A 23,742-nucleotide genomic window follows, 5' to 3' on the forward strand; every position below is an offset into this window, starting at 1 on the left:
ACATTTGGACAGACAGCTTTTTAATAGTTTGAACAGCGCATCAGGTGTGCCATAGACACTCACACTTCAATAAGCTAAATGCCCCATCCCAGCTTTTCTTCTGCGTGGGGGGGAGCGGGGAGAGGTAAGAAATAACACCGGTAGGAATGAAGTATTTTTCCCTGCTTGCTCCCAAAGGGAAGATGAGGATCAACCAGCACCTACTGGGTAAAGAAAACTCGCTTGGAAAAAGGTACAAACCCGGTACGTTAGATCACGCTTTATAAAATATATATGTACGCGCATCCAGGTCTGCAGAAACCCATGGCTCAACGGGTTGTAGTTATCACTCGGTTCTTTAGAAACAGCTCCTTTAATCAGTGGTATGTAGTGAGCACTTACTGGGTGCAGAGTCCTGTACCAGGCGGCGCTTAGGAGAGTACAAGAGTGGGTAGAGGTGGTTCTTGCCCCCAGGGAGCATCCGGTGTAGCAGGAGGGGGGCTTCCCCCCCAGGGGCGGGTCGTCAGCGCTCCAGGTTTCTGGTGGAAGAACCTCTTAGTGTAGTAGGGTGTCTGGTGAAGTGGACGAGCCCAGCGGGCATCGTGAAAATCAGGGGCTACCGAGGTGATTGAAATATCCCTAAGTGCTGGAGGGCCGGGGTGACCATCAGCTGTTCAAGAGGTAAACTAAACGTGGACGGGCCGGAGCCTCGGCGGTCTTCGGGCGGGAGACTCCGTTAGCGTCCGGGGGTGGGGCGCCGTACCACGAGTTTGAGTATCCGTCAGATTCGTTATTGTTTTAATGGAAATGAAACGCGGTGATCCCATGCACTAAAAATCAACTCCCCAATTGCCGCTTTGGATCTCGGATCAGAGCTCTGCTTGTCCTAGCCATGAATGCCCCAGAGAGACACCAGGGCAGATTGTTACCGTGGGCTCTCAGTTTTGATTTTTTTTGGAACTTTAGCCATGACAGATTTGCTTTTTCTTAGAACCCTACTTCCATCTATTTTATCCTAACGGGCAGGTCCTGCCTTTTACGCACTTATTCGATAGGTTGAAAAGGTGGGCGTCGGTCACGATGAGTGTTGAAGATCTCGAGTGGCCAATACTTGAGAGGAAAGTTCTTAGTTGCTTTTGAAAAGTTCAGGGTGAAAGTCAGCTACTTTACATGTCTGGAAAGAAGAGCTTAATGGTGTTGTTGTACATAGTGTTGGCCAATTCAAGTGGATCCTCTTCTCTTACGGCTGACATGATCTCCAGGACCTGACTAAAAAACAGAATGAAAACTGGCATATCGGTGAAAGATTAAAATTCCTAGCGATGAAATGTAAAACCCACTCTCCTGACGGACAGGGTGGCGGATGTAGAACGCGAGTTTGTTGCCTGAGGAGAAAAGGTCATGCTTCCAATCCCGAAGAACAGCTTTGCAATTTTTTTAATCGGTAACGGCCATGGCTGAGGGGAATGTTCTGCCCTTCTGGTCCTTCACAGCAAAGGTCAATCTTTCATTGAGTTTTATTAGCGATCAGAGTTAATGTACACCTATCAAGTACTACTGAGAAACAACTTGGCGATGAGACAATTTTCCAAATGTTTCTACAGATAAGCTGCAGTTGATGAAAATGTGCAGAGAAGACTTTAGTAAGCTTAAACCCTAAAGCTCTGTAAATCACTCTTAAAGCGTTTGGTGGGTCTAGAGGAGTTAAACGGATGGGTAACTATTTCAAGAATACAAAAGAAACACACATTCTGCCTAGTGGGTTGCACTAGACGTACACTGCCTTATCATTCACAGCAAATATCTCCATTGATCGGTTTACTGGGCACTCTCTGTGAGTATCAAACGTTAACTTCCAGAATTGAACTAACAGGATATTCAAGAGCACACCCAACAGATGCTATCTACCTACTTCAAAATGAGAGCTACTGAGGGTCCAGGTGCAGACTTCAACTGCCCTGTTCCAACAGAAAGCAAGTTGAACACGGCAGAGACTGAATTTTCAAGAAGCAGCATGGCCTAGTGAAAGAGCATGGGCCTGGGAGTCAGAGGACTGGGCTGGTCTCCTCTGTGACTTCTTTGTGCCTCAGTTTCCTCACTTGTAAAATGGGAGGTTCGACATCTGTTCTCCCTCCTACCTTGTGTCTGGCCTGGTTATCTTGTATCCATCCCAGGGCTTAGTATTCTGCTTGGCAATTAGTAAGCACATACCTCAATTATCAATATTTTCATTATTAGAAGGCAAGTCTTTGTTTTTCATAAACTAGGTCTTTGCTATTTGATCTAGAGTGCAAAAAAGAAGGCCAACGTTTAGTTTACTATATACACCCATCTTTTTTGAAAATGGTAAAGCTGGATGGAAATCAAAGAGTAACCTGTTTGTAAAAGTTTTTTCGTGCGCTACGTATTACAGGTGACAAAAGTTCTATGAAATGAATTTTAAATGCCATTCTGAAGCTGAATTCTTAATAATAATAATGCTGTTATTCACATTGCAGAAATGTTAAATATAGATAGTATTTCAGACTGGGTACACTCTCTGTGGGGCCCTAACGCACTGAGATTTTAAAGAGAAAATTATTTCAGAAGTAACAAATTTATACTAATCTGGACGTAGTAATACCAAGTACGTAGATATTAGCTTCAGAGGATTAAACAAAAAGATCAGCCCATTGAAAACTATTAGAAGAAGCCAATCAGTTGGAAATAAAAGTTTTCCCACAATGGCTCTTGCCATTTATTTATATGGAAAACTTTCCCTTTTTGTGTGTGTGTTGGGGGGTGGTAGTTAAGTGCTTATTCTGTGCCAAACACTGTGTACTAAGTGCTGGGATAGATACAAGTTAATCGGGTTAGGCACGGTACCTTTCCCACATGGTGCTCACAGTCTAAAATCCCCATTTTACAGATGAGGAAACTGAGGCACAGAAAAATTAACGACTTAGCGGTCACATACCAGGAAATCAGGAATTAGAAGGCAGGGCCCCTCCCTCCCAGGCCTGTATTCTTTCCACTAGGCCACGCTGCTCTTACAGGTCAGAACTTCAGCCCTATTAAACCACATTAAGATTTGGATTTGCCACATCAACTGTAAAATTAGGGAAACCCCTTAATTGCTTTGAAGGAGGGTGGGCTTTCCTAACCACATGTACATACTAAGGAAATGTGTTTCAGCATCTAAAGAAGTAACTGTTCTATACAAGCTTTCAAACTAGGTCCGTTCATCCAAAAGATAAGCCACATAAATTGCTGAATTGCCACTCTACCAGCTAATTTAGTAATGCTTCGATGTGGAAATAGCTATTTTTAAACAAATCACTCGATAGAATTATTTCCCATTTCAAGGTATAGCAAGTCTCAGAAGACGACTTCTATTAGAAGTTTCCATTTTCCCCTTGCCCTGCAATGTCCTCTGAATCCATTTTTAGCAAATTCAGTTAATACCAGTGACTCATTCTCCGCTATCTTTTCCTGCAGGCTTCCATCCTTTACTGGTAGCCTGGGATCTCTCCAGTCGGATTAGAGCTAGATGAAAGATTCCTTGCACTGGAGTCAGTCTCTCTCTCACTCTCACTAGAGATACATACATATATTTCTCTTCCCCCGCAAACGCTAAACAACTCAGGATCAGAAATGAAGAAGACGGGAAGAGAAAATCCAAGGTGGTGTAATTTTTGGACTCTGGGTTTTAGATGGAAAGCTACTATATTTTTCAGGCTTGATTTTTTTAAGTATAATCAACTGAGGCTAATGTCAATCTCAAATTGGATTTGGTGGTTGGATTCATTCTTAGAGAGTACACAGTATTAATTCAATCAACCCATCACTGGAATAGCATCGATACTGAAATGATATACTCACATTATATTGCAGGATTCATTTCTATCCTTCACGCAATGCCCCTTTTCCCATTTTTTCCCGGTAGGAAAAGTGGTCTTGACAAACTTGAATCCAGCATGGGTGTATTTCACTCTACACCAAGGCCCATCTAGTAAAAATAAAGGAAAAGACTAAATGTTATGTAAAAATAATTGATCCTTCCATGGTTCTATTTTATTACCAATTCTGGCTTTACAGTTAAGAAGAAAACTCGAACTATTTCATTTATTTCAAATGTACTGTTCAATTTGCTAAAATGTAACAGTAATGCAACAGTAAAGACAAATAAACTTATATTCTTCTATTGCATTTGATAACTATGTACTTTTAAGTAAATGGAATAAAGAATCAAAAGGAAGCTCTAGACTGTTGGATGCAGTGAGAAACAGCCTGAGCCTAGACTTTTAACGTATCATTAAAGGGTAGCGATTGAAATCCGAAGATTTAAAGGACAACACACCGTGGGCCAGGAGCTTTGATCAAATACACACATTTCTTCTTGATCCCTTAGTTAAAATTCTTCCTTTTTGCTCTGAGGGCCCACAACCGTACCTAAAGAGAATTTCAGTACAAAAGTAGGGGCTGGTGATTCCTCATCTGGTGACTTGCGGATGAAAAGAGTGACTGTGGATTTGACTCTGCGTGAGGAGGTGTCTGTCTGCCGGCTTGTCTGCCCACCGACCCGACTGGGAAGGGAAAGGGCAATCACTTCTGCCGAATGGCCAGGGCTAACTCTAATAATAATAATAATGTTTGTATTTGTTAAGCACTTACTATGTACAGAGCAAAGAGGCCTTCGTGGGGCTAGACTGAACTGGGCCAGCTGAAATCAGAACATTCCCGCTCAGCCTCAATGTTTGACCTGCCTTTGCTGGCCAGAAGGGATCACCTTCAAGCAAATGACTTGAAGGGGGCCCGGAGTTGAGTCGTGGAACACACCTGGTTTTAGCATTTTTGCGCTAGGGGACCATTCCAATAGTTCTAATTATTGGCTCTTCCACATAAATGTGGATACCCCAAATCAGGAGTGCAACCTTAAACTCGTAAAGGTATTTAGAGCACTCATTCCTCCTGGCCATTTAAAAAAAACCCAAAGTTTTGAGTAGTACAAGATTTCGGGTCAGTCAATCAATCGTTGCTATTTGTTGAGCGGTTACTGTGTGCACAGCACTGTACTAAGGGTTTGGGAAAGTTAAATTCAAAGAGTTGGTAGACCGGTGCCCTACTCGCAAGGAGCTAAGAGTCTAGAGGAGGATTGCATTGAAGTATCAGGTTGAGAGCACCCTTACATGACTCCAGAGAGGTATGTAGCTGTCGATATTAGAAAATCCTGAAACGGTGCTGAAGACAATTTCATGCAAACTAAATGCCACAGGAATCAAAACTCCACACGTAACGAGACTTACCGGTCTCTATCATTAATCTTTCACTAGGGATCGACTTTAACACGTCTAAGTTGGCTTCAGTTTTCAGTGAACTGAAAGGGGTACAAAAAAAAAAACCCCAAAACAAAGGTCAGTTGTGTCTAACACTAGTGAATTGCGGCTGCTGCTCCTGCTTTTCCCTCCCCAACTTGGTGATGGTCACATCTTCTTAACATTGGGGTTCATGCGGAGAAGTCCCCAGAGACCCGGACTGGAATTGGGCCTCAGGTTTACTAAGAGACACGTCGTTCTTCGAACGTCCGACTGGGAATATGGCCAACTCCTGGCACGGGCATGAACTAGGGTTTCAAAGGTTTCCTTTTCACAAGTGAATGAAGGTTTTTTTGGTGAAAGTAAAAATACCAACCCCTTGAAGTACTCCATTTCCCACTGACTTGGACCAAGGGGCCGGCCAGGGGAACCACAGATAGGAATGAATCCAGGAACGGACCCGGTGGCCCTGGTCACTTGGAAGAACAAAATGGTAAACAGTAAGCCTACTTAGAGTTCAAGTAGGTCAGCTCCCGTTTTCCCATTCGTCGAACTGTTTGCTGGCCAGAGTCCACGACTCCACCTCCGGCTGGAAAAATGGGATCGTTATTCCCTTTCCCTCCGGGCTGGCGCCGGGCTGGCAACAGCCTCCCCGGTCTCAGAATGGGGGATCCTCTGGGTCCTGGGGCAGGCTCGGGAGAACCACTCCTGTGTTCCACCTAAGATCCGAAAACTTCTTTCGTTCTTTAGCCTAAACCTCGGCCTTGCTGGACCATGGTGGAGGGTCGGGCCCCTTTACATTGTGTAAGAATTCAGAATCGCATATCTCCTATCCCACAGCAACCTGGAAATTACATTTCAAGTTCTGACTTCTGGCAGAAAGTGATTAGGAGATGCCAAAAGCATCGGCTTCTTCATTCGGTAAAGAGTGTGAATGATCTTTGAAAACAGAACTTCAAGGCAGTGAGACTATTTCCCTTTCATGTGATCAAATCCGATTAGCATACCCATGGACTTATTTAAAATCTGAGAACTTACCACCCGTTAATTCCGATGTAAAGATTCATGTCAATTATTGCAGCTGCTTCTTCCTTTGTACCGTCGAATGAATGCACCTAGAATCGAGATGTATATACCTCAGCATGTTATCGTAGGTTTGCAGTGAGAATGTGTTTATGCTTTTCGGGTTCGAAAGGTCAGGGGGCCATCTGTTTTCCGGCAATGGGGGAATATTGCTCCTGCAGACTGCTGCCACGGACTGATTACCTTTCCTGCCTGGAGCTTCTAGACTGACTAGAAAAGAAAAACTCGAAGATGTCTAAATCTCACTGGGTCAACATCCACAAAAGGTCCCAGCTCTCCTCCTTCCTTTCCACCCTTATAGCCCCCAACGCCTGAGGGCAGGGAAGGCAAGGTTTCTCTTGCTCATCTATAGTCTCTCAAGCCCTTAGTACAGCGTTCGGCACAAAGCAGGTGGCTCAAGAAATACTACTGATTGATGGCAGATCTCTCAGGGGAACTATGCATCAGCCCCTTTATTGCTTGTCCAGCCTCCAGTCTCTCTCCTCTTCGGTCTCTCCAACGCTCTGCTCTCAGGCTCATAAATAATAATAAGGGTGACAATCATGGTATTCGTTAAGAGCTTACTCTCTGCCAAGCACTGGGGCAGAGAGAAGATAATCAGGCGGGGACAGTCCCTGGTCCTGCATGGGGCTCACAGTCTTGGAGGGAATAGGATTTAATCCTCATCTTACAGATGAGGAATTGGGGCACGGAGAAGTGAAGTAACTCACCTAAGGTCACCCAGCAGACAAGTGGTGGAGCCGGCTTAGAAACCAGGCCCTCCAATTCCCAGCCCCGTGCTCTGCCGACTGGGCCACGGCTCTTCTACCTAAAATATCGTTCTGGATGCCTCACTTCCCTCCTCAAAAACCTCCCATGGCTACTCATTTTTCGGCACCCAACAGACTCCTGCTTCTGGTCCTACCAGCCATCTCCTCCTTCCCTTTTGGTTCCCTTTCCCCACTGCACACCAGCTGAAAACTTTCTGCTCCTCCCAAGCTAACCTTCTAACTCTTCCAACTCTCCCAACCCCGAATCATCGCCTGAGCCCTTCCCCCGGTGTGGCCCCCTCCCTCCCTGACCCAGTCAGCTAAACCACCCTTCCTGCTCAATCCTCTCCCGATTAGCCATCCTTGGTATTCACAAGCATACTGGTTTCTGATTCCCTTCTTTCGCTGTGTGCGGATTTTTGTTACCTCTTTTATCAAGGTTTTCCCTTTCATTCCTATTTTAGGTTTACTATTTGTGTCTGCCTGTCGGCCCCTTTGAAGTTCCTCAAGCACAGGAACCACCGACTTCTACCTCTTACGGTATGTTTCCTGAGGCCTAATCCAGTGCTCTGCATAAAACAAGCCGACAATAAATACCTGATGAGGATGAAGGAGGGAGACAAGCGGTCCTCAAATTTTTTAGCTTCAGCTGGGCACGAGACCCCCCACCACACACTACCTTGAGGGGCATCGGTGGTGTTCCAGAGTCTTGCCAGTTTTCAACTCGCAATGACTTTCTAAAGGCATCAGCTTTAGCCCAGGAGCACACTGCAGGGGTCTGGTTTTAAAACTAGCACCTGAAATGCCCAAGAAAGGGACTGAGAATCAATTAATCAACAACACTTGGCAAACCCCTACTGGGTGCAGAGCCCTGTGCTATGTGGGGAAGCAGTGTGGCCTAGTGGAAAGAGCAGAGGCCTTGGAGACAGAGCACGGACCTGAGGGTCAGAGGGTCTGGGTTCTAATCCCGGCCTGGGAATGAAAGAGAATACTCTTCTCCCTGTGGTGACAGCATTTTGGAGTGCAGACCTCACTTGGTGAACACACAGAACTAAAGTCAACAATAATAATAATAATAATATCTAGGCCATTTATCCCATCCACCCCAGGGGTTTGAAAACTTTCTACAGCACATATATATAATAATAATAATAATGTTGGTATTTTTTAAGCGCTATGTGCCAAGCACTGTTCTAAGCACTGGGGTAGATACAAGGAAATCAGGTTGTCCCATGTAGAGCTCAGTCTTCATCCCCATTTGACAGATGAGGTAACTGAAGCACAGAGATGTTAAGTGACTTGCCCAGGGTGACACAGCTGACAAAAAGCCCTCATAGGTCTACTATCTACTCACTCCGTTATCTAACAAATACTTACCTTACGCTGTCAGTTAGTATAAAAACAATGAAAGAAGTAGCAGTCTGCTGAGATGCCACAAAGAATCTGGACAAAAAAAGGAACCTAGGAGTCACACATCGAGCAAACTGGAAATCTGGCCACCGGTCCCAGAGGAACTGGGGTTTAATTATTTACTAAACCTACAAGAAAGGGAGGGAAATCGCCAAATAGGTTTTCTCCTCTGTTTCAGGCCCAAGGTCTTCTCTCATGCAGACAAAGACCAGCAGGGTTTATTTACCCTTCCTAATCTTCGGCAGAGGAGGGTAAAAGTCATATTAGCCCATCTTTCTGATTCAAAATGACTCAGGGGAAGAATTTAGGTTGAAACAGTGCCTTCACTTTAACCACTATTCCAGGTGATCTTGGGATAAGAGTCAATTTTCACTTTTTTATGGCATGCCATTGTAATATGTAAAAGTGCCTATTTGGATTATAATAACTAGTTGACTCTCACGATGAATCCTAGTTTGGATGAACACCACAATCTATGAAAAAATTGTTCAAGCAGAATGAACGGCATAGAGCAGGACTAGAAAAGAAAGGGTGAAAGCCAACACAGTGGAAGAGAAAATTCCCTGGGTTTTCAAAAGAGTTTGATTCCCTGTATTTTGAAGGGGTAAATTCTGCTCTGTAGAATTCACCGAAAGGGATGCCCACAGTTTACTTTCTACGTCACCTTTTCCCCCACGTAACACCGTGAGCCTGAATTTAAGCATCTTTTAAAATGTAAAAAAGGCAAACAAAATTATCAAATGAATTAAGGATTAATTTGACTTTATTTTACACTTACCACTCCTCCAACGCACCTATCTCTATTTCTCTTCATTATGTCTGTGAATAAAAAAGCAAAACCATTTTTAAAAAGGAACTTGGATATCTACCCTATTCTTTTATCTTAAATGAGTCTCCGCAATCAAACACAAACTCACCCAAAAAGTCAGCATGTGAGTTTCGACAGTGAAGAAACATTGGTAATTTGGTCTGCTCTGATAGATCGAATTGCTTTTCAAAATACCTGTAGAATGCAAAAACAAAACGCCACATTCAACTTCTGAATTAGCACAATGACACCTGTTAGGGCATGAAATAATGGCACAACTACTGCTCTAACCCTAGCTTAGTGGTCCTCACACTTTGAGCACCCCCGGCCCCCGAAAAGAGCTCACGTCTCCTTCTTTGCTTCTTAGCAAATCTTAAGTGTTGAGGATTGCAGAGGGTTGGCATGGAATGGATTTGGCGTTCATTCAAACAAGCAATAGTATGGCCTGATCATTTAGCGTGTGCAGAGCACTGAACTAAATGCTTATGAAAATATAATACAACAGCATTGGTAGGAATGATCTCCGCCCACAAGGACTTTACGGTCTGATGGGGAAACAGATGTTGCATTTTTTGGGCACCTACTAGGTACAAAACACCATACACTCCGTTCTGCCTTATATTTCTAGCTAAGAATTTCAGCGGGGACGTGACTGCAGAATTAAGAGAAGCTTCTTCCAATAATGAGGGCCTGGCTAGATACTGGCTAGGAGTGGGGTTCGGGAAGAACGGTTATGCACCCGTCTGACAAGCCTGAGTTTTCCTCAATGTGGGTCGGGCGGGAACACCACACCTACTTTAAGAAACCTGGGCGTTCAAGGTGCTTGGGATCCTATAATAAACACAACCGACATAGTCCCTGGCCTCAAGGACCTCACAATCTATGGATGGGGTGAAGATGGTTAGCTCTGCCGGCTCAAAAAGCGACTGCTTGTCTCCATCACAGTCCTCTGATGTTCTGGGGTGGAATCTCTGGTTCCCAATCCCCTTCCTCTCCAACTGGGACTCCAACCCTCAGTTTGAAACTATTACTTTTTGCCCCACCACTGAACGCTGAATTGAAGAATCACAGTATCTCCCTTTAATGCAGTTGTTTGGGTTCTTTTAATGGTCTCGTTAAGTCCTTACTATGTGCCCGGCACTGTACTAAAGGCTGGGGTAGAAACAAATTAATCAGGTTGGACACGATCTCTGTCCCAGATGGAGACTGCAGTCTTACTCCCCATTTTACAGATGAGGTAACTGAGGCCCAGAGAAGTGAAGTGACTTGCCCAAAGTCACAGAGCAGACAAGTGGGGGAGCCGGGATTAGAACCCAGGTCCTTCTGGCTCCCAGGTCCATGTTCTATCCACTGGGCCGCGCTGCTTCTCCCAACTCTATTTCCACACCATTTCCCTCTCACGTCTCCACCTTTCTGCCCACACATCTGACCAAGCTACATATTTAAACTGAATGTTCTCCTGAAATAAAGAAGAACAAATGAAAAGTCACGACCGACTGAGGCAACGACCCATTTAACTCAGAATTTCGTCTCCCGACAGTGTCGACGTGATGAAGAGGCCACCCTCCGAAGGTGGAAGGCGGTAGGTTCCAAACCAACCTAAGGAGCTAACTTTTCGTGTGCAGAGTGGTGACGGTAACAGTATCCACTGTTTTCTTTGCCCTCTTTGATGAGGCCCACCATTTGGTGCCACAATTTGGGGTGATCGAAAAGATCAGCCAACATCGGCTCCAAGATCTCTTTCCCACCTTGGGTCTGACGGCTCCTCTCCCCTCACAGCTCCATCGCAGGGATTAATTCTCCCTGAATACATTATTTAGGCCTTGCTCACACTGAAATTTGCTGACCATCTTTCAGTCCCCCCCTCTCAGCTCTCTGAGGACTGCCTGGAGCTTAGTCCCACCTACCTGGCTTTTCACCACCCGGAGTGCTGATTTTCTGCCCCACGTTAGTTTTAAGAAGGGGAGCTGACAACGCTACGCTTCCCTGGTTGCGGTTTGGTCATAATGAGCCACGTTTGGACGTACTCCCATCCTAGGACCTGTGCTAACACTGCTTGGAGACTAAACAAAGCATTAAAATCTGCCGTGTTCCTGAAGCCTCTAAACTGAACATTTAGGAATCTCCACTCCCCCTGGCCTAGTCAGTTTAGCACTGGGAAGGCTCTGAAGCACCCAGTCCAGGAACAGACACTTAGATTCTTAGGACAAATGAATCTCACTTAGTGCTCTGAGCAAAGAACTGCCTTCAAAATGAGGGGGCTGTGAGTGACCCCAGGATCCATCTGGAAGAGGGGGAAGTTCTGATTCCATGATGGTTCTGTGGACTGCTCTTGCCCGCCCTATGGGGAATTTGGTTGTTACCCCTTCGGTACGTTGCCAACCCTCACTAGAATGATTCTCTCTTTCTAATTTAAAGGAGACATGCTACGATGCAAAGAGACGAGCATTGGGCTCGGAGTGAACTTAGCAACATTTATTGCAAAACAGAAGCTTTTCTCCACTCACTTATCAACGCAACAGATAAAAGTTACCTACTCGATAGAATTGCACTGTGTCATGCTTTAATGAATCTTGGCATTAAGGTTTTCTAACGGGGAATGATAATCTGCACGGTTAACAAATTTTCCTTACTTGAGTTGCGTTTCTTTGGGACACAGTTGTAATCTATCGAAATCTGCAGAAAAAAGGGAGCAACATTAGTGCCAGGCTTATAGACAAAATAGACTCTCCATGGTTTTTCTCTCTCTGGCTGAGTCGTAGGGAAGCGGTCCACACCCACCCAGCCTGGGGTGAGGTGAACAGCCTCCCTTGGCTTCCACCCCGACTCGTGGAGGCATCCAAGCTCTAACCCATCCGCCCGGGGAGAATTAGTCCTCTGAATGATCACCAAGGGTGTTTACTGAGCGCTTACTGTGTGCATAACGCTGCTTCTCAGTCCCTGCGAGACAACCAAGCTGATAGACCCATTCCTTGCCCACAGTGAGCTTCCGGCCATGGTCCTGACTTGCCCGGTATGAAAATCGGGGTAGAAAAGCCAGGTCCTGGTGGCGGGGTTGGGACAGGGCACTTATTGATCCGGGGAGAGCTGTGGTAGAATGATCCTGGCTCTACTCTTCCTGGCTCTACTCTTCCTGGCTCTTCCATTTCCTTCCCCAGTGGGACAAGTTGGACTTAGAAAGGGAGGCGGCAGGGAGCGGGAAGAGAGAACAGGTTGGGGAACGGCAGAGAGAGCGCTTTCCTCCCCAGCTTTCCTCTCCTCACCACGGGGCTTGGAACCGTGTCCCCTGATTCAAAAATGAATCAACAGTCGGGGGCAAAATTCTGCCCTGTTCAAATGGTACTTACCCAGGCCACACTCTCCCACAGCCACAACTTTCCCTTTATTTCCTTCAGCAAGATCTTGCAATTCAGTTAAATAAAGGTCAGGGTCATTCTCCTCTTCAAATTCTACACAGCGTGTGGGATGGCAACCGACTGTGCTGTAAAACATTTCTAATGAGAGACAATACCTTGGAGTTATTTTTTGGAATGCTGCAGTATTTTTTCCCCATTCGTATCCGATATTGTTCCGGTCTTTACTTGGGTAAAATCCACCAAATCAATTTCTTAAACTAGGTCCATTTTCAGTTACTCAAATTATTCAAACTGCATATATCGGGGCAAAATGTATTTATTTAGCTCTCACATATCTTGAGAAATTGAACTTACTCTACACTGGATATCAATCGATCATATTTATTGAGTGCTGTGTGTAGAGCACAGTACTGAGCACTTGGGAGAGTACAGTATGACTGAGTGGGTAGACACGTTCCTTGCCCACAACGAGCTCACAGTCTAGAAGGGAAGACAGGCATTAATATAAATTACAGATATGTACATAAGTGCGGTGGGGCTGAGGGAGGGGCAAATAAAGGGAGCAAATCCAAGCAAAGGGTGACGCAGAAGGGAGTGGGAGAAGAGGAAATAAGGGCAATGACTAGGAGCTTGAGAGAACATCATAAATCAGAGTTAGTAAGACATATTCCCTGCCCACAAGGAGCTTACAGTCTAGAGGGGAATATGGCTTGTGAACACTGTGCAGATTTACATTTTTCAATAAAACCAGTACAGACAGCATTGAAACATTTCTGAAGTGTTTCACTGTCAAAATGCAGCTCTGAAAAATAGTTGATCCATCCTGAAAAACTAGTTATCTCTTTTATTTTCTTTATACCTTGAAGCATTTCCATAATAGTTAAACTGCTGCTATTCCAAGTACTTATGTGGAAGCCTGCCCAAGGACTGTGATTAATATAGGACCTAAGTGAAATGACTGTTTTGAGCATAAAAAAAGTACAAAGAGATGGGGCAGAAGACGCATTGGGGTTATTTACGCTTCTTTGTGGATAGAGCCAAACTTTGAACAAAAATGAATTAACTCCAATCTTGAAGATTTAGAACTTGGACAATACTTTGTTAGTGCACTGATCCAGTGTGTGAGATCACAAGAGGAAGCAGTCACATTTGCTTTGGCTACTCTGAGCAGCAGATGAGGGAAAAAAGATGGAAAGAGATAGGTGATTTTGTCATATTAGCAGCAACATTAAAAACCCACTAGGATATGAACCTTGCACATTTTCTTCTGCGCCTTCTGAGTTTTTGGAACCTCAGAGGGGAATTTCACTCCATCCTTGCCGTGACCTAATAAAATGCAGCCCATTTTCTGCCTCAAGTGTATTTTCACAATGGCAATCCTTTCTAGGGTAGTTGTGTCAAATCTCTGAGAGTGTCTCCCTGTGAACCTGTTCCATTTGCTGGCTATGTTTAAAAGTAAAATGCCAAGATACCATTTGTCTGGGCCAATTGTAATGCATTTTTACTGTCTTGCAGGCTCCCGCCGGTAATCATGAACTGAAAAAAAAGGAAAAAAAAAACCTGTTAGTCCAGCTATTTAAAAAAATCCCTTGTAGTTCAGGGAGATGCTGGAGGAGACCTCCGAGAAGTGTCGAGTGGGTTGGTTGATGTCTTAACCGGGGTCTTAGGTTCTTAAAGAACTGTGCACCTGAAGAACACATATGGTGCAGAACACCCGCCTGTGCACATAACATAATGGGGAACATAACGGGGAAGCAGCGTGGCTCAGTGGAAAGAGCCCGGACTTGGGAGTCAGAGGTTGTGGGTTCTAATTCCGACTCGGCCACTTGTCAGCTGTGTGACCGTGGGCAAGTCACTTTACTTCTCTGTGCCTCAGTTACCTCATCTGTAAAATGGGGATTAACTGTGAGCCTCACGTGGGATATCCTGATGACCCTATATCTCCTCCAGCGCTTAGAACAGTGCTCTGCATATAGTAAGCACTTAACAAATACCAAAACTATTATAACATTTTTTATGATATCCGTTGAGCCTTTACTATCTAACAAGCACTGCCTGATTATTTTAGTGCCTGACATAATAGTAGGCCCTTAACAAATGCCATAATTATTACCCTAGCACTTAGTACAGAGCTAAGCATAGAGTAGGCATTTAACAAATACCACAATTATTACTAGTCTAAGCGCTGGGGAAGATACAAATTAATTAGGTCAGACACAGTCCCCATCCCACAGGGGCTCAGATTTCTAAATAGGAGGGAGAGCAAATAGTGAACTCCCATTTTACAGCAGGGAAGTGGCAGAGCCAGGATTAGAGCCCAGGTCCTCTGATTCTCAAATCCATGCTCTTCCCACCAGGCCATATTGCTTCCCAACTGGTTTTCCCACCGCGGTATTGCACGAGCCAAGTGCCCTGTCCGGAGAGCGTCCCCTAATTCTCCCACTGAGTTCTGTCCACCACACCTAGTGAAATCACGTTCTCGTGGGGAGCTGGCGGGACTTCGATATGTTCCATTTATCTTATCGCTGTCAATGCCTCAGCAAAAAGCCAGACTCATGATGGATTTCCCATGGGCCAGCTTGCCTGTTCCCACAAGAACATCTGGTGTTGTTCAGTTTAAAAGCGCAAGGCTGAGTGGAATGCCATTTTAGTTTGGTGAGGTCAGCTTCTCTCGGCCCATGGTGAACATCTGCCTGAAGTGCTCTTTCTAATCTCTACGGCATCAAACTTTGAAAAATGCTAGTTTGGAGGAGAGTAGTTTTGTTTTGAATCCCTACCGCAGGAGTGTCGTTAGGTACAATGCAGAGCTTGTTTTACATCAGAGGAGGAAATGTCACATAATAAAATTGAGACCAGGAAATAAGAAAAGGAAGAGATTATTTTCAAGAGATATCAACTTTTAACAAATGAGCCTTAGGACTAATTTTCGGTAGAAATAATAGAAGACATGCCAGGAAAGTTAAAGTACTCATCCAAATAAATGGAAATATTTTCCAAAGGTCAATCTAAAACTCTTTGAGGAGTAGAAGTATAACACCTTTCAAGACATGCAAAACAAAAACAAGGCAAAGAAAAACAAAAAGAAACGCACACAAAACATTTCTAATGGTTTCTATGAGACACATGTCCAGGCTAAATGTAATCACTCCCTTGGGCTTGAATAAAGAAATCAAATTATATGCTCTCCTATTTGCATTCTGCAAATAACGGCTAAAAGTTTTTTTTATTTACTCAGTCTCCTCTTTAGTAATGTACAGAAAAATGCTCATTTGTATTTATATTGAAACAGAAATAGTATTTATAACATAGTTCCTGAACGTTCTGAAGGAAAGGGGTTAAAATGCAGTGGGAAAGGACCGAGTATATCGACCATTTCCTTCTTGAATTTCTGAGTCCACATTAGTTTTTCTCACAACCAGTCGCTCTTCCACTTGACCTTATGGATTACAATTACGTCTACTGAAGAGAGCAGAATGCTCCTATTAATTACTTCACTGCAGGTGTACCCCAAGAAAGGGGAAGCGCTATGAATCATATTTACTGAGGACTTACAATATGTGGAACACTGTCGGGAGAGTACCACATATTAAAAGCTAATTGACTCACTAACTGTAACACTGTTGGGACAGGTTCAAGTCCACGATCAAACGGCAAGGGGAATCGAGCTGAATCTCACCACTCCAAAGTAATGATTTACAAGCAACAGGAGCCACACTGTGGCGACTGTGAAGATTGTGACCTTTTCCCCAAAGGAACTGTTTCTAACTACAATACTATTTAAAACAAACAAAACAAAAAAACCAAAACAAAAACAAACCCGCACGCATTAGCAGAATACACTAATATTTCAGGGAATTTTAGTACATTTCAAACAAGAGAAAAAAAAACAAGCAAAGTTACCTTTCTAACGCCAATTTGGACTGCTCTCTCTACCACATCCAACAAGTCATCTGTAAAAATTTACCCCCCAAATAGAAACAAATAAATAAAAATCCAGTTTAACAGATTTTATGACCGTTTTTACCAATCACAAATAGTCCTCCCTCCTTGAACCTAAAAATGACTTTGTCCTCACTGGAAGGGCATCACTAAATGAATCGATCGCATGGGCTAAATAAGCTTCGGCTAGAGATAAGTATACAATAGACTACTTATTATCCTTTATGTTATGTTTTGTTTAATGAAATGTTGACAGTTGGCAGAAATCAATGCGGTATGAGTTCGTAACACTAAAGAACCCCAGAGACGTTGACCTTATCTAATTAGTACACCTTGAACATGACACTGGCTACGGTAAACTCAGTTAACCGGTCACAAGTCAAGGAGAGTGTATTTTTTACCTTCCTGAAAGCCTATCGGTAGCTTATGGTGACATCTCTTGGAAGAATCTCAATGAATGTTAAATTCTTATTTAATTAATCCTGAAGACGGAGAAATCATTTTCCTCTGTCTGGAATCTGCCGAGTAGCCAGTCATATCAGCGAATCCTTCCCTGTCAAAAGTCTGACGGTTAACTACGTGAAATATTAGGGGAAGGAGAACAGGTAATCTCCAATTTACAGATAACTTCTCTTTGGCTCAGTGACTTGCCCAGGGTCACACAGCAGCAAAGCGGGGGAGCTGGGATTAGAACTCACATCCCGACTCCCTGGTCCCTGCTCTTTCTGTAAGGTAGTTGGTTCCTACTCCAGGCTCGGTTGGGCAGCTGCCTCCATCCCCTGCCCCGAATCCAGCCCCGACTACAATCCCTGTGCCCTGAGCGGGGGACTGAGCTTCGAGCGATCCTGGGGCTCGGGAGTTTAATATGCCTTGGTCGAGGAAATGGAAAAGGCTCACGGCACCGGAGGAATTTACCTTCATGCTTCCGGATCCCTCTGTAAACTCCTCTGAACATCGAGTCGGTCAAATTGATGCCAATATCTGGAGGGAGCAAACGCACATGTGGAAGTTACAGGTTCGCTTCAGAGCACCTGCTGTATTTCAGAGCTTCAACAAAATACACTCTTGGTTTCTAGAGTATAATAATAATTTTGGTATTTGTTAAGCGCTTACTATGGGCCGAGCAGTATTCTAAGCGCTAGGGTAGATACAGGGTAATCCGGTTGTCCTACTTGAGGCTCGCAGTCTTAATCCCCATTTTACAGATGAGGTAACTGAGGCACCGAGAAGTCAAGTGACTTGTCCCAATTCACACAGCTGACAGGTGGTGGGGCCGGGATTAAAACCCACAACCTCTGACTCCCAAGCCCAGGCTCTTTCCACTGAGCCACGCTGCTTCCCAGCTTGCAAATGACTTCTACAATTGAAAGGATCCTGCTCTGCCTCAAGGGGAGGGATGTGCCCACTCCCTTCTAGACTGCAAGCTCCTTGTGGACAGGGAACATGTCTACTAACTCTGTGGTACTCTCCAAAGACTGTGAGCCCCATGTGGGACAAACCGATCACCTTATATCCTCCCCAGCACTTAGAACAGTGCTTTGCACATAGTAAGCGCTTGACAACTGCCATCATTATCATTATTTCCCCCACGCTCTGCTCCTCCCCCTTCCCCTCCCCTCAGCACTGTGCTCATTTGTATATATTATTGATTATCCTATTTATTAGGTTAATAATGTGAGAAGCAGCATGGCTCAGTGGAAAGAGTCCGGGCCTGGGAGTCAGAGGTCATGGGTTCGAATTCTGGATCCACCACTTGTCAGCTGTGTGACGGTGGGCAAGTCACTTCATTTCTCTGGGCCTCAGTGACCTCACCTGGAAAATGGGGATTAAGACTGTGAGCCCAACGAGGGACAACCTTATGACCCTGTATTTCCCCCAGCGCTTAGAACAGTGCTCTGCACAAAGTGAGCACTTATCAAATACCAAAATTATTATTATTATTACATCCCCTTGATTCTACTTATCTTGATGATGCTGTCTTGTTTTGGTTTTGTTCTGCTTTGCTTTGCTGTCTCCCCGGCTTAGACTGTGAGCCCATCACTGGGCAGGGACGGTCTCTGTTGCTGAATTGTACATTCCAAACGCTTAGTGCAGTGCTCCGCACATAGTAAGCGCTCAATAAATACTACTGAATAAATGAATGAGAGGCAGGTTGGAGGTGGGAATCCCAGCCGGCCCACCGGCTCGTCGTCCTCTCCCTATCCCGTGGCCGCAGCTCTCCAGACTGCCGCCGACCGGCAGGCGCACAGTCCTGCGCGGCTGCCCGGTTTGACCCCACTCTGGGGCTGGACTTTTGCCGGCTGCACGTCGCCGTGGTCCGGGGGCCACGTGAAAAGTCAAAGAGCCGAACGGTGAATTTCACTTCTTTGTGCCTCCGTTACCTCATCTGTAAAATGGGGATTCGGATTGTGAGTCCCATGTGGGCCGGGGGGGGGGGGGTGTCTGTGTCCAAACTGATTAGTCTTAAGGCATCTACCCCAATGCTTAGAACAGTATTTGACACATAGCAAGTACCTAACAAATGTCATTATATATATATATAATGTAATTATATAGTTATAATGTAATAATATAATTATAATATATAGTATAATGTATTGTTATATATAATGTAATTATAATGTATTTATGTATTTATACATACAGTGACTTGTCTTGCAAGAAAGTAGAAAAGATTCCCTGACCCCATCTCTATGAATGTTGTCTCAATAATGACCACCTGATAGTATTTGTATATATTTTTATTTTTGTATATGTTTTTATTACCCTATTTATTTTGTTAATGAGGTGTCCATCCCCTTGATTCTATTTATCGTGATTATGTTGTTTTTGTCCGTCCGTCTCCCCCGATGAGACTGGGAACCCGTCATTGGGCAGGGATGGTCTCTATCTGTTGCCGAATTGTCCATTGAAAGTGCTTAGTACAGTGCTCTGCACAAAGTAAGCGCTCAATTAATACTATTGAATGAATGAATAATATTCAGCTGACAACATCCAGGTGCCTCAGGCCAGAAGACAGCTTGCTTTCAGATCGCAAACTGGCACCGTAGTTTGTCCTCAAAGACTTGGGGGGGGAATTAGAGGGCTCCTCCCTCCAGAAACTGCTTCACATCTTTGTTTTACCCTCTGCTCTTGGATTGTTGATTTTGTAATTTGCTGTCCTTTGGCATGTCACTTTTATTATTCAATGGGTCTGTATTTCCCCTCTTATCTGCATATCTTGTAATTCGACTCTCATCCCTATAACCCACCATTACTACTAATAAGGAAATATTTATTGGCAAGGCGGTATCCCCTGTTGTTGGAAGTATCAGAGAGAATTCTCTCTCTTACTGATCACTCGGTGGTATTTACTGAGCACTTACTGTGTGCAGAACACTGTACAAAACTCAGTAGATTTGGAACTGGAATTCACACACACAGACTCTGTTAAAGCCTCACACCTGTAGTCTGGATTTCATTTAACTTTCTTCCATGCACCGCTCAGGTATATAATAACAATAATAATAATGTTGGCATTTGTTAAGCGCTTACTCTGTGCAGAGACCGTTCTAAGCGCTGGGGGAGATACAGGGTAATCAGGTCGTCCCACGTGAGGCTCACAGTTAATCCCCATTTTACAGATGAGGGAACCGAGGCCCAGAGAAGTGAAGTGACTTGCCCACAGTCACACAGCTGACAAGTGGCAGAGCCGGGAGTCGAACTCATGACCTCTGACTCCGAAGCCCAGGCTCTTTCCACTGAGCCATGCTGCTTCAACTAATAATAACGTAAATAATTTTCTGAATTTCTCTAATTTTCCCTCCAGGACTGGAAGCAGCATGACCAATCAACCGTATGTACCTAAGTGCTTACTCTAGGCAGAATGCTCAATCGTATTTCCTAAGCGCTCACTCTGTGCAGAGCACCGTACTGAGCGCTTGAGCGCTTACTATGTGGGAAGCACTGTTCTAAGTGCTGCGGGGTGGGGGGAATAATGTTGGTATTTGTTAAGCGCTTACTATGTGCAGAGTACTGTTCTAAGCGCTGGGGTAGACAGGGGAATCAGGTTGTCCCACGTGGGGCTCACAGTCTTCATCCTCATTTTACAGATGAGGTCACTGAGGCACAGAGAAGTTAAGTGACTTGCCCACAGTCACACAGCTGACAGGTGGCAGAGCTGGGATTCGAACTCATGAGCTCTGACTCCAAAGCCCAGGCTCCTTCCACAGAATCATGCTGCTTCTCCTAATGATGCGAGGTGATCGGGTTGTCCCATGTGGGGCTCCCAGTCTTCACCCCTATTTGACAGATGAGGGAAATGAGGCCCAGAGAAGTGAAGCGACTTGCCCAGGGTCACACAGCTGACAAGTGGCGGAGCCGGGATTAGAACCCAGGACCTCTGACTCCCAAACCCGGGCTCTTTCCACTGAGCCGCGCTGCTTCTCCGCACAGCCATGCTGGGTCTAACCTGATTAATTTGAGATTAATTAGAGATTAACTTGAGAAGGGGCATGGCCCGGTGGAGAGAACACAGGGCTGGGAATCCGAAGGGCAAGGGTTCTGACTCCGGCTCCGCCACTCGTCTACCGTGTGACCTTGGGTGAGTCACCTCGCTGGGCCTCAGTTCCCTCAGCTGTCTGTAAAATGGGGATGAAGCCTGGGACCCCCAATTCCCACATGAGACAACCTGATGACCTCATATCTACCCCAGCGCTTAGCCCACAGTAAGCGCTTAACTAAGAGCCCGTTGTTGGGCAGGGATTGTTTCTATCTGTTGCCAAACTGTCCTTTCCAAGCGCTTAGCCCAGTGCTCCGCACACAGTCATCTGTCAGATGGGGACGAGGACTGTGAGCCCCATGTGGGACAACCCCATCACCCTGTATGCCCCCAGCGCTTTGCACATAGTGAGCACTTAACCAACACCAACATTATTATGAAGTACGGTTGAATGAATGACCGAAGGAATAAATACAGTCGTTATTAGTATTGTTACTCCAACGCCTGACACTTAGAGAAGAGCTTAACATAGACCGTGTGGCTTAATGGAATGAGCCCGAGCTTGGGAGTCAGAGGTCCTGGGTTCTAATCCCGACTCTGCCACTTGTCTGCTGTGTGACTTTGGGCGAGCCACTTCACTTCTCTGGGCCTCAGTTCCCTCGGCTGTCAAATGGAGATGAAGACTGTGAACCCCACGAGGGACAACCTGATTCCCCTGTATCTCCCCCAGTGCTTAGAACAGTGCTCGGCACATAGTAAGTGCTTAAACAGTGCTTGGCACATAGTAAGCGCTTAACAAATACCAACAAGGTGATGAGGGTGTCCCCCGTGGGGTCCCCAGTCTTCAACCCCATTTGACAGAGGAGATCACTAAGGCCCACAGAAGGGAAGTGACCGGCCCAAGGTCACCCGGCTGACACGTGGGGGAGGCAGGATTAGAACCCATGACCTCTTACTCCCACGCCTGGGCTCTTGTGGCTCAATGGAAAGAGGCCGGGCTTGGGAGTCAGAGGTCGTGGGTTCTAATTCCGACGCCCCGCCTGTCTGCCGTGTGTCCCTGGGCGAGCCCCTTGCCTCCTCTGGGCCTCAGTGACCTCATCTGTCAAATGGGGATGAAGACTGTGAGCCCCACGTGGGACAACCCGATGACCCTGTCTCTCCCCCAGCGCTTAGGACAGTGCTCGGCACATAGTAAGCGCTTCACAAATACCAACATTACCATTACAAGGTGAGCAGGTTGTCCCCCATGGGGAATCACAGTCTTCATCCCCATTTGACAGATGAGGCCACTGAGGCCCACAGAAGGGAAGTGACCGGCCCAAGGTCACCCGGCTGACACGTGGGGGAGGCAGGATTAGAACCCACGACCTCTCCCACGCCCAGACTCTTGTGGCTTGACGGGAAGAGGCCGGGCTTGGGGAGTGAGAGGTCGTGGGTTCTAATCCCGACGCCCCTGCCTGTCCGCCGTGTGTCCTGGGGGGGAGCCCCTTGCCTCCTCTGGGCCTCGGTGGCCTCATCCGTCAGAGGGGGAGGAAGAGGGGGAGGAAGGGGGGGATGAAGAGGGGGAGGAAGGGGGAGGATGAAGGGGGGATGAGGGGGGGGTTGAAGAGGGGGTTGAAGGGGGGTTTGAAGGGGGGGATGAAGGGGGGGATGAAGGGGGGGATGAAGGGGGGGGTGAGGGGGGGATGAAGGGGGGATGAAGAGGAGGGATGAAGGGGGGGGTGGAGAGGGGGGTGAAGGGGGGTGAAGGGGGGTGGAGGAGGGGGTGAAGAGGGAGTGGAGAGAGGGGTGAAGGGGGAGGTGAAGGGGGAGGTGAAGGGGGGGTGAAGAGGGGGATGAAGGGGAGGATGAAGGGGGGGATGGAGGGAGAGGTGAAGGGGGGGATGAAGGGGGGGATGGAGGGAGAGGTGAAGGGGGGGATGAAGGGGGGGATGGAGGGAGAGGTGAAGGGGGGATGAAGGGGGGGATGAAGGGGGGTTGAAGGGGAGGGTGAAGGGGAGGGTGAAGGGGGAGTGAAGGGGGGGATGAAGGGGGGATGAAGGGGGGGATGAAGAGGGGGATGAAGAGGGGGATGGAGGGAGAGGTGAAGGGGGGGATGGAGGGGGGGGATGAAGGGGGGGGATGAAGGGGGGTTGAAGGGGAGGGTGAAGGGGGGGTGAAGGGGGGGTGGAGAGGGGGGTGGAGAGGGGGGTGGAGGGGGGGTGAAGGGGGGGTGGAGAGGGGGGGTGAAGAGGGGGTGGAGAGAGGGGTGAAGGGGGAGGTGAAGGGGGGTGAAGAGGGGGATGAAGGGGAGGATGAAGGGGGGGGATGAAGGAGGGGATGAAGGGGGGGATGAAGAGGAGCCCCCCGCCCCCGAGGCCCGTGTGTCTCCCCCGGCGGTAAGGAGAGCGCGCGGCCCGTGCGGGCCTCACAGCACAGCACACAACACCCTTACGAACTACGGCGACCGCGGGAGGAGAGGAGGGGAAGGAAGGGGGGCGGAGGCGGCCCTTACCGACGAACTGGAAGCGGCTCATGATGGCGGCGAGGGCGGCGGCCTCTCGCTCCTCCGCGGCGGAAGCGGAAACCCCGCCCTGCGGGCTCCCGGCGGCCCCCGCGCCGCGCAGGCGCACTGGTGGCCCCCGCGCCGCGCAGGCGCACTGGC

The 23,742-nt window shown here is 46.6% G+C and overlaps 1 protein-coding gene and 1 long non-coding RNA gene across 4 annotated transcripts; one reads left to right on the top strand and one right to left on the bottom strand.

Annotated features, from left to right (window-relative positions):
- Window positions 1-3: 3 nt before the first annotated feature.
- Window positions 4-23,690, bottom strand: TATDN1 (TatD DNase domain containing 1). Of its 3 annotated transcripts, none has more exons than XM_029063199.2 (12): window positions 23,593-23,690; window positions 17,534-17,599; window positions 16,580-16,629; window positions 14,152-14,215; window positions 12,671-12,817; window positions 11,957-11,999; window positions 9,433-9,518; window positions 9,294-9,334; window positions 6,312-6,388; window positions 5,265-5,335; window positions 3,841-3,967; window positions 4-1,248 (listed from the first exon to the last, which is right to left on the bottom strand). In XM_029063199.2, exons 1-12 carry the CDS (start codon window positions 23,612-23,614, stop codon window positions 1,146-1,148), a joined length of 897 nt encoding a protein of 298 aa, XP_028919032.1. In that variant the 5' UTR covers window positions 23,615-23,690; the 3' UTR covers window positions 4-1,145. The 3 variants fall into 3 exon arrangements, with proteins under 3 accessions (XP_028919032.1, XP_028919033.1, XP_028919034.1); XM_029063200.2 differs by lacking the exon at window positions 23,593-23,690 and adding an exon at window positions 17,020-17,171; XM_029063201.2 differs by lacking the exons at window positions 11,957-11,999; window positions 12,671-12,817; window positions 14,152-14,215; ... (1 more) ...; window positions 17,534-17,599; window positions 23,593-23,690 and adding an exon at window positions 11,861-11,947.
- Window positions 7,537-11,864, top strand: LOC114811212. The gene is made up of 3 exons (XR_003758884.1): window positions 7,537-7,645; window positions 10,864-10,905; window positions 11,742-11,864. It is a non-coding gene; the product is annotated as an uncharacterized LOC114811212 (long non-coding RNA).
- Window positions 23,691-23,742: the final 52 nt, after the last annotated feature.

Source organism: Ornithorhynchus anatinus, chromosome 4 (assembly GCF_004115215.2).
Source record: "Ornithorhynchus anatinus isolate Pmale09 chromosome 4, mOrnAna1.pri.v4, whole genome shotgun sequence".
NCBI lineage: Eukaryota > Metazoa > Chordata > Mammalia > Monotremata > Ornithorhynchidae > Ornithorhynchus > Ornithorhynchus anatinus.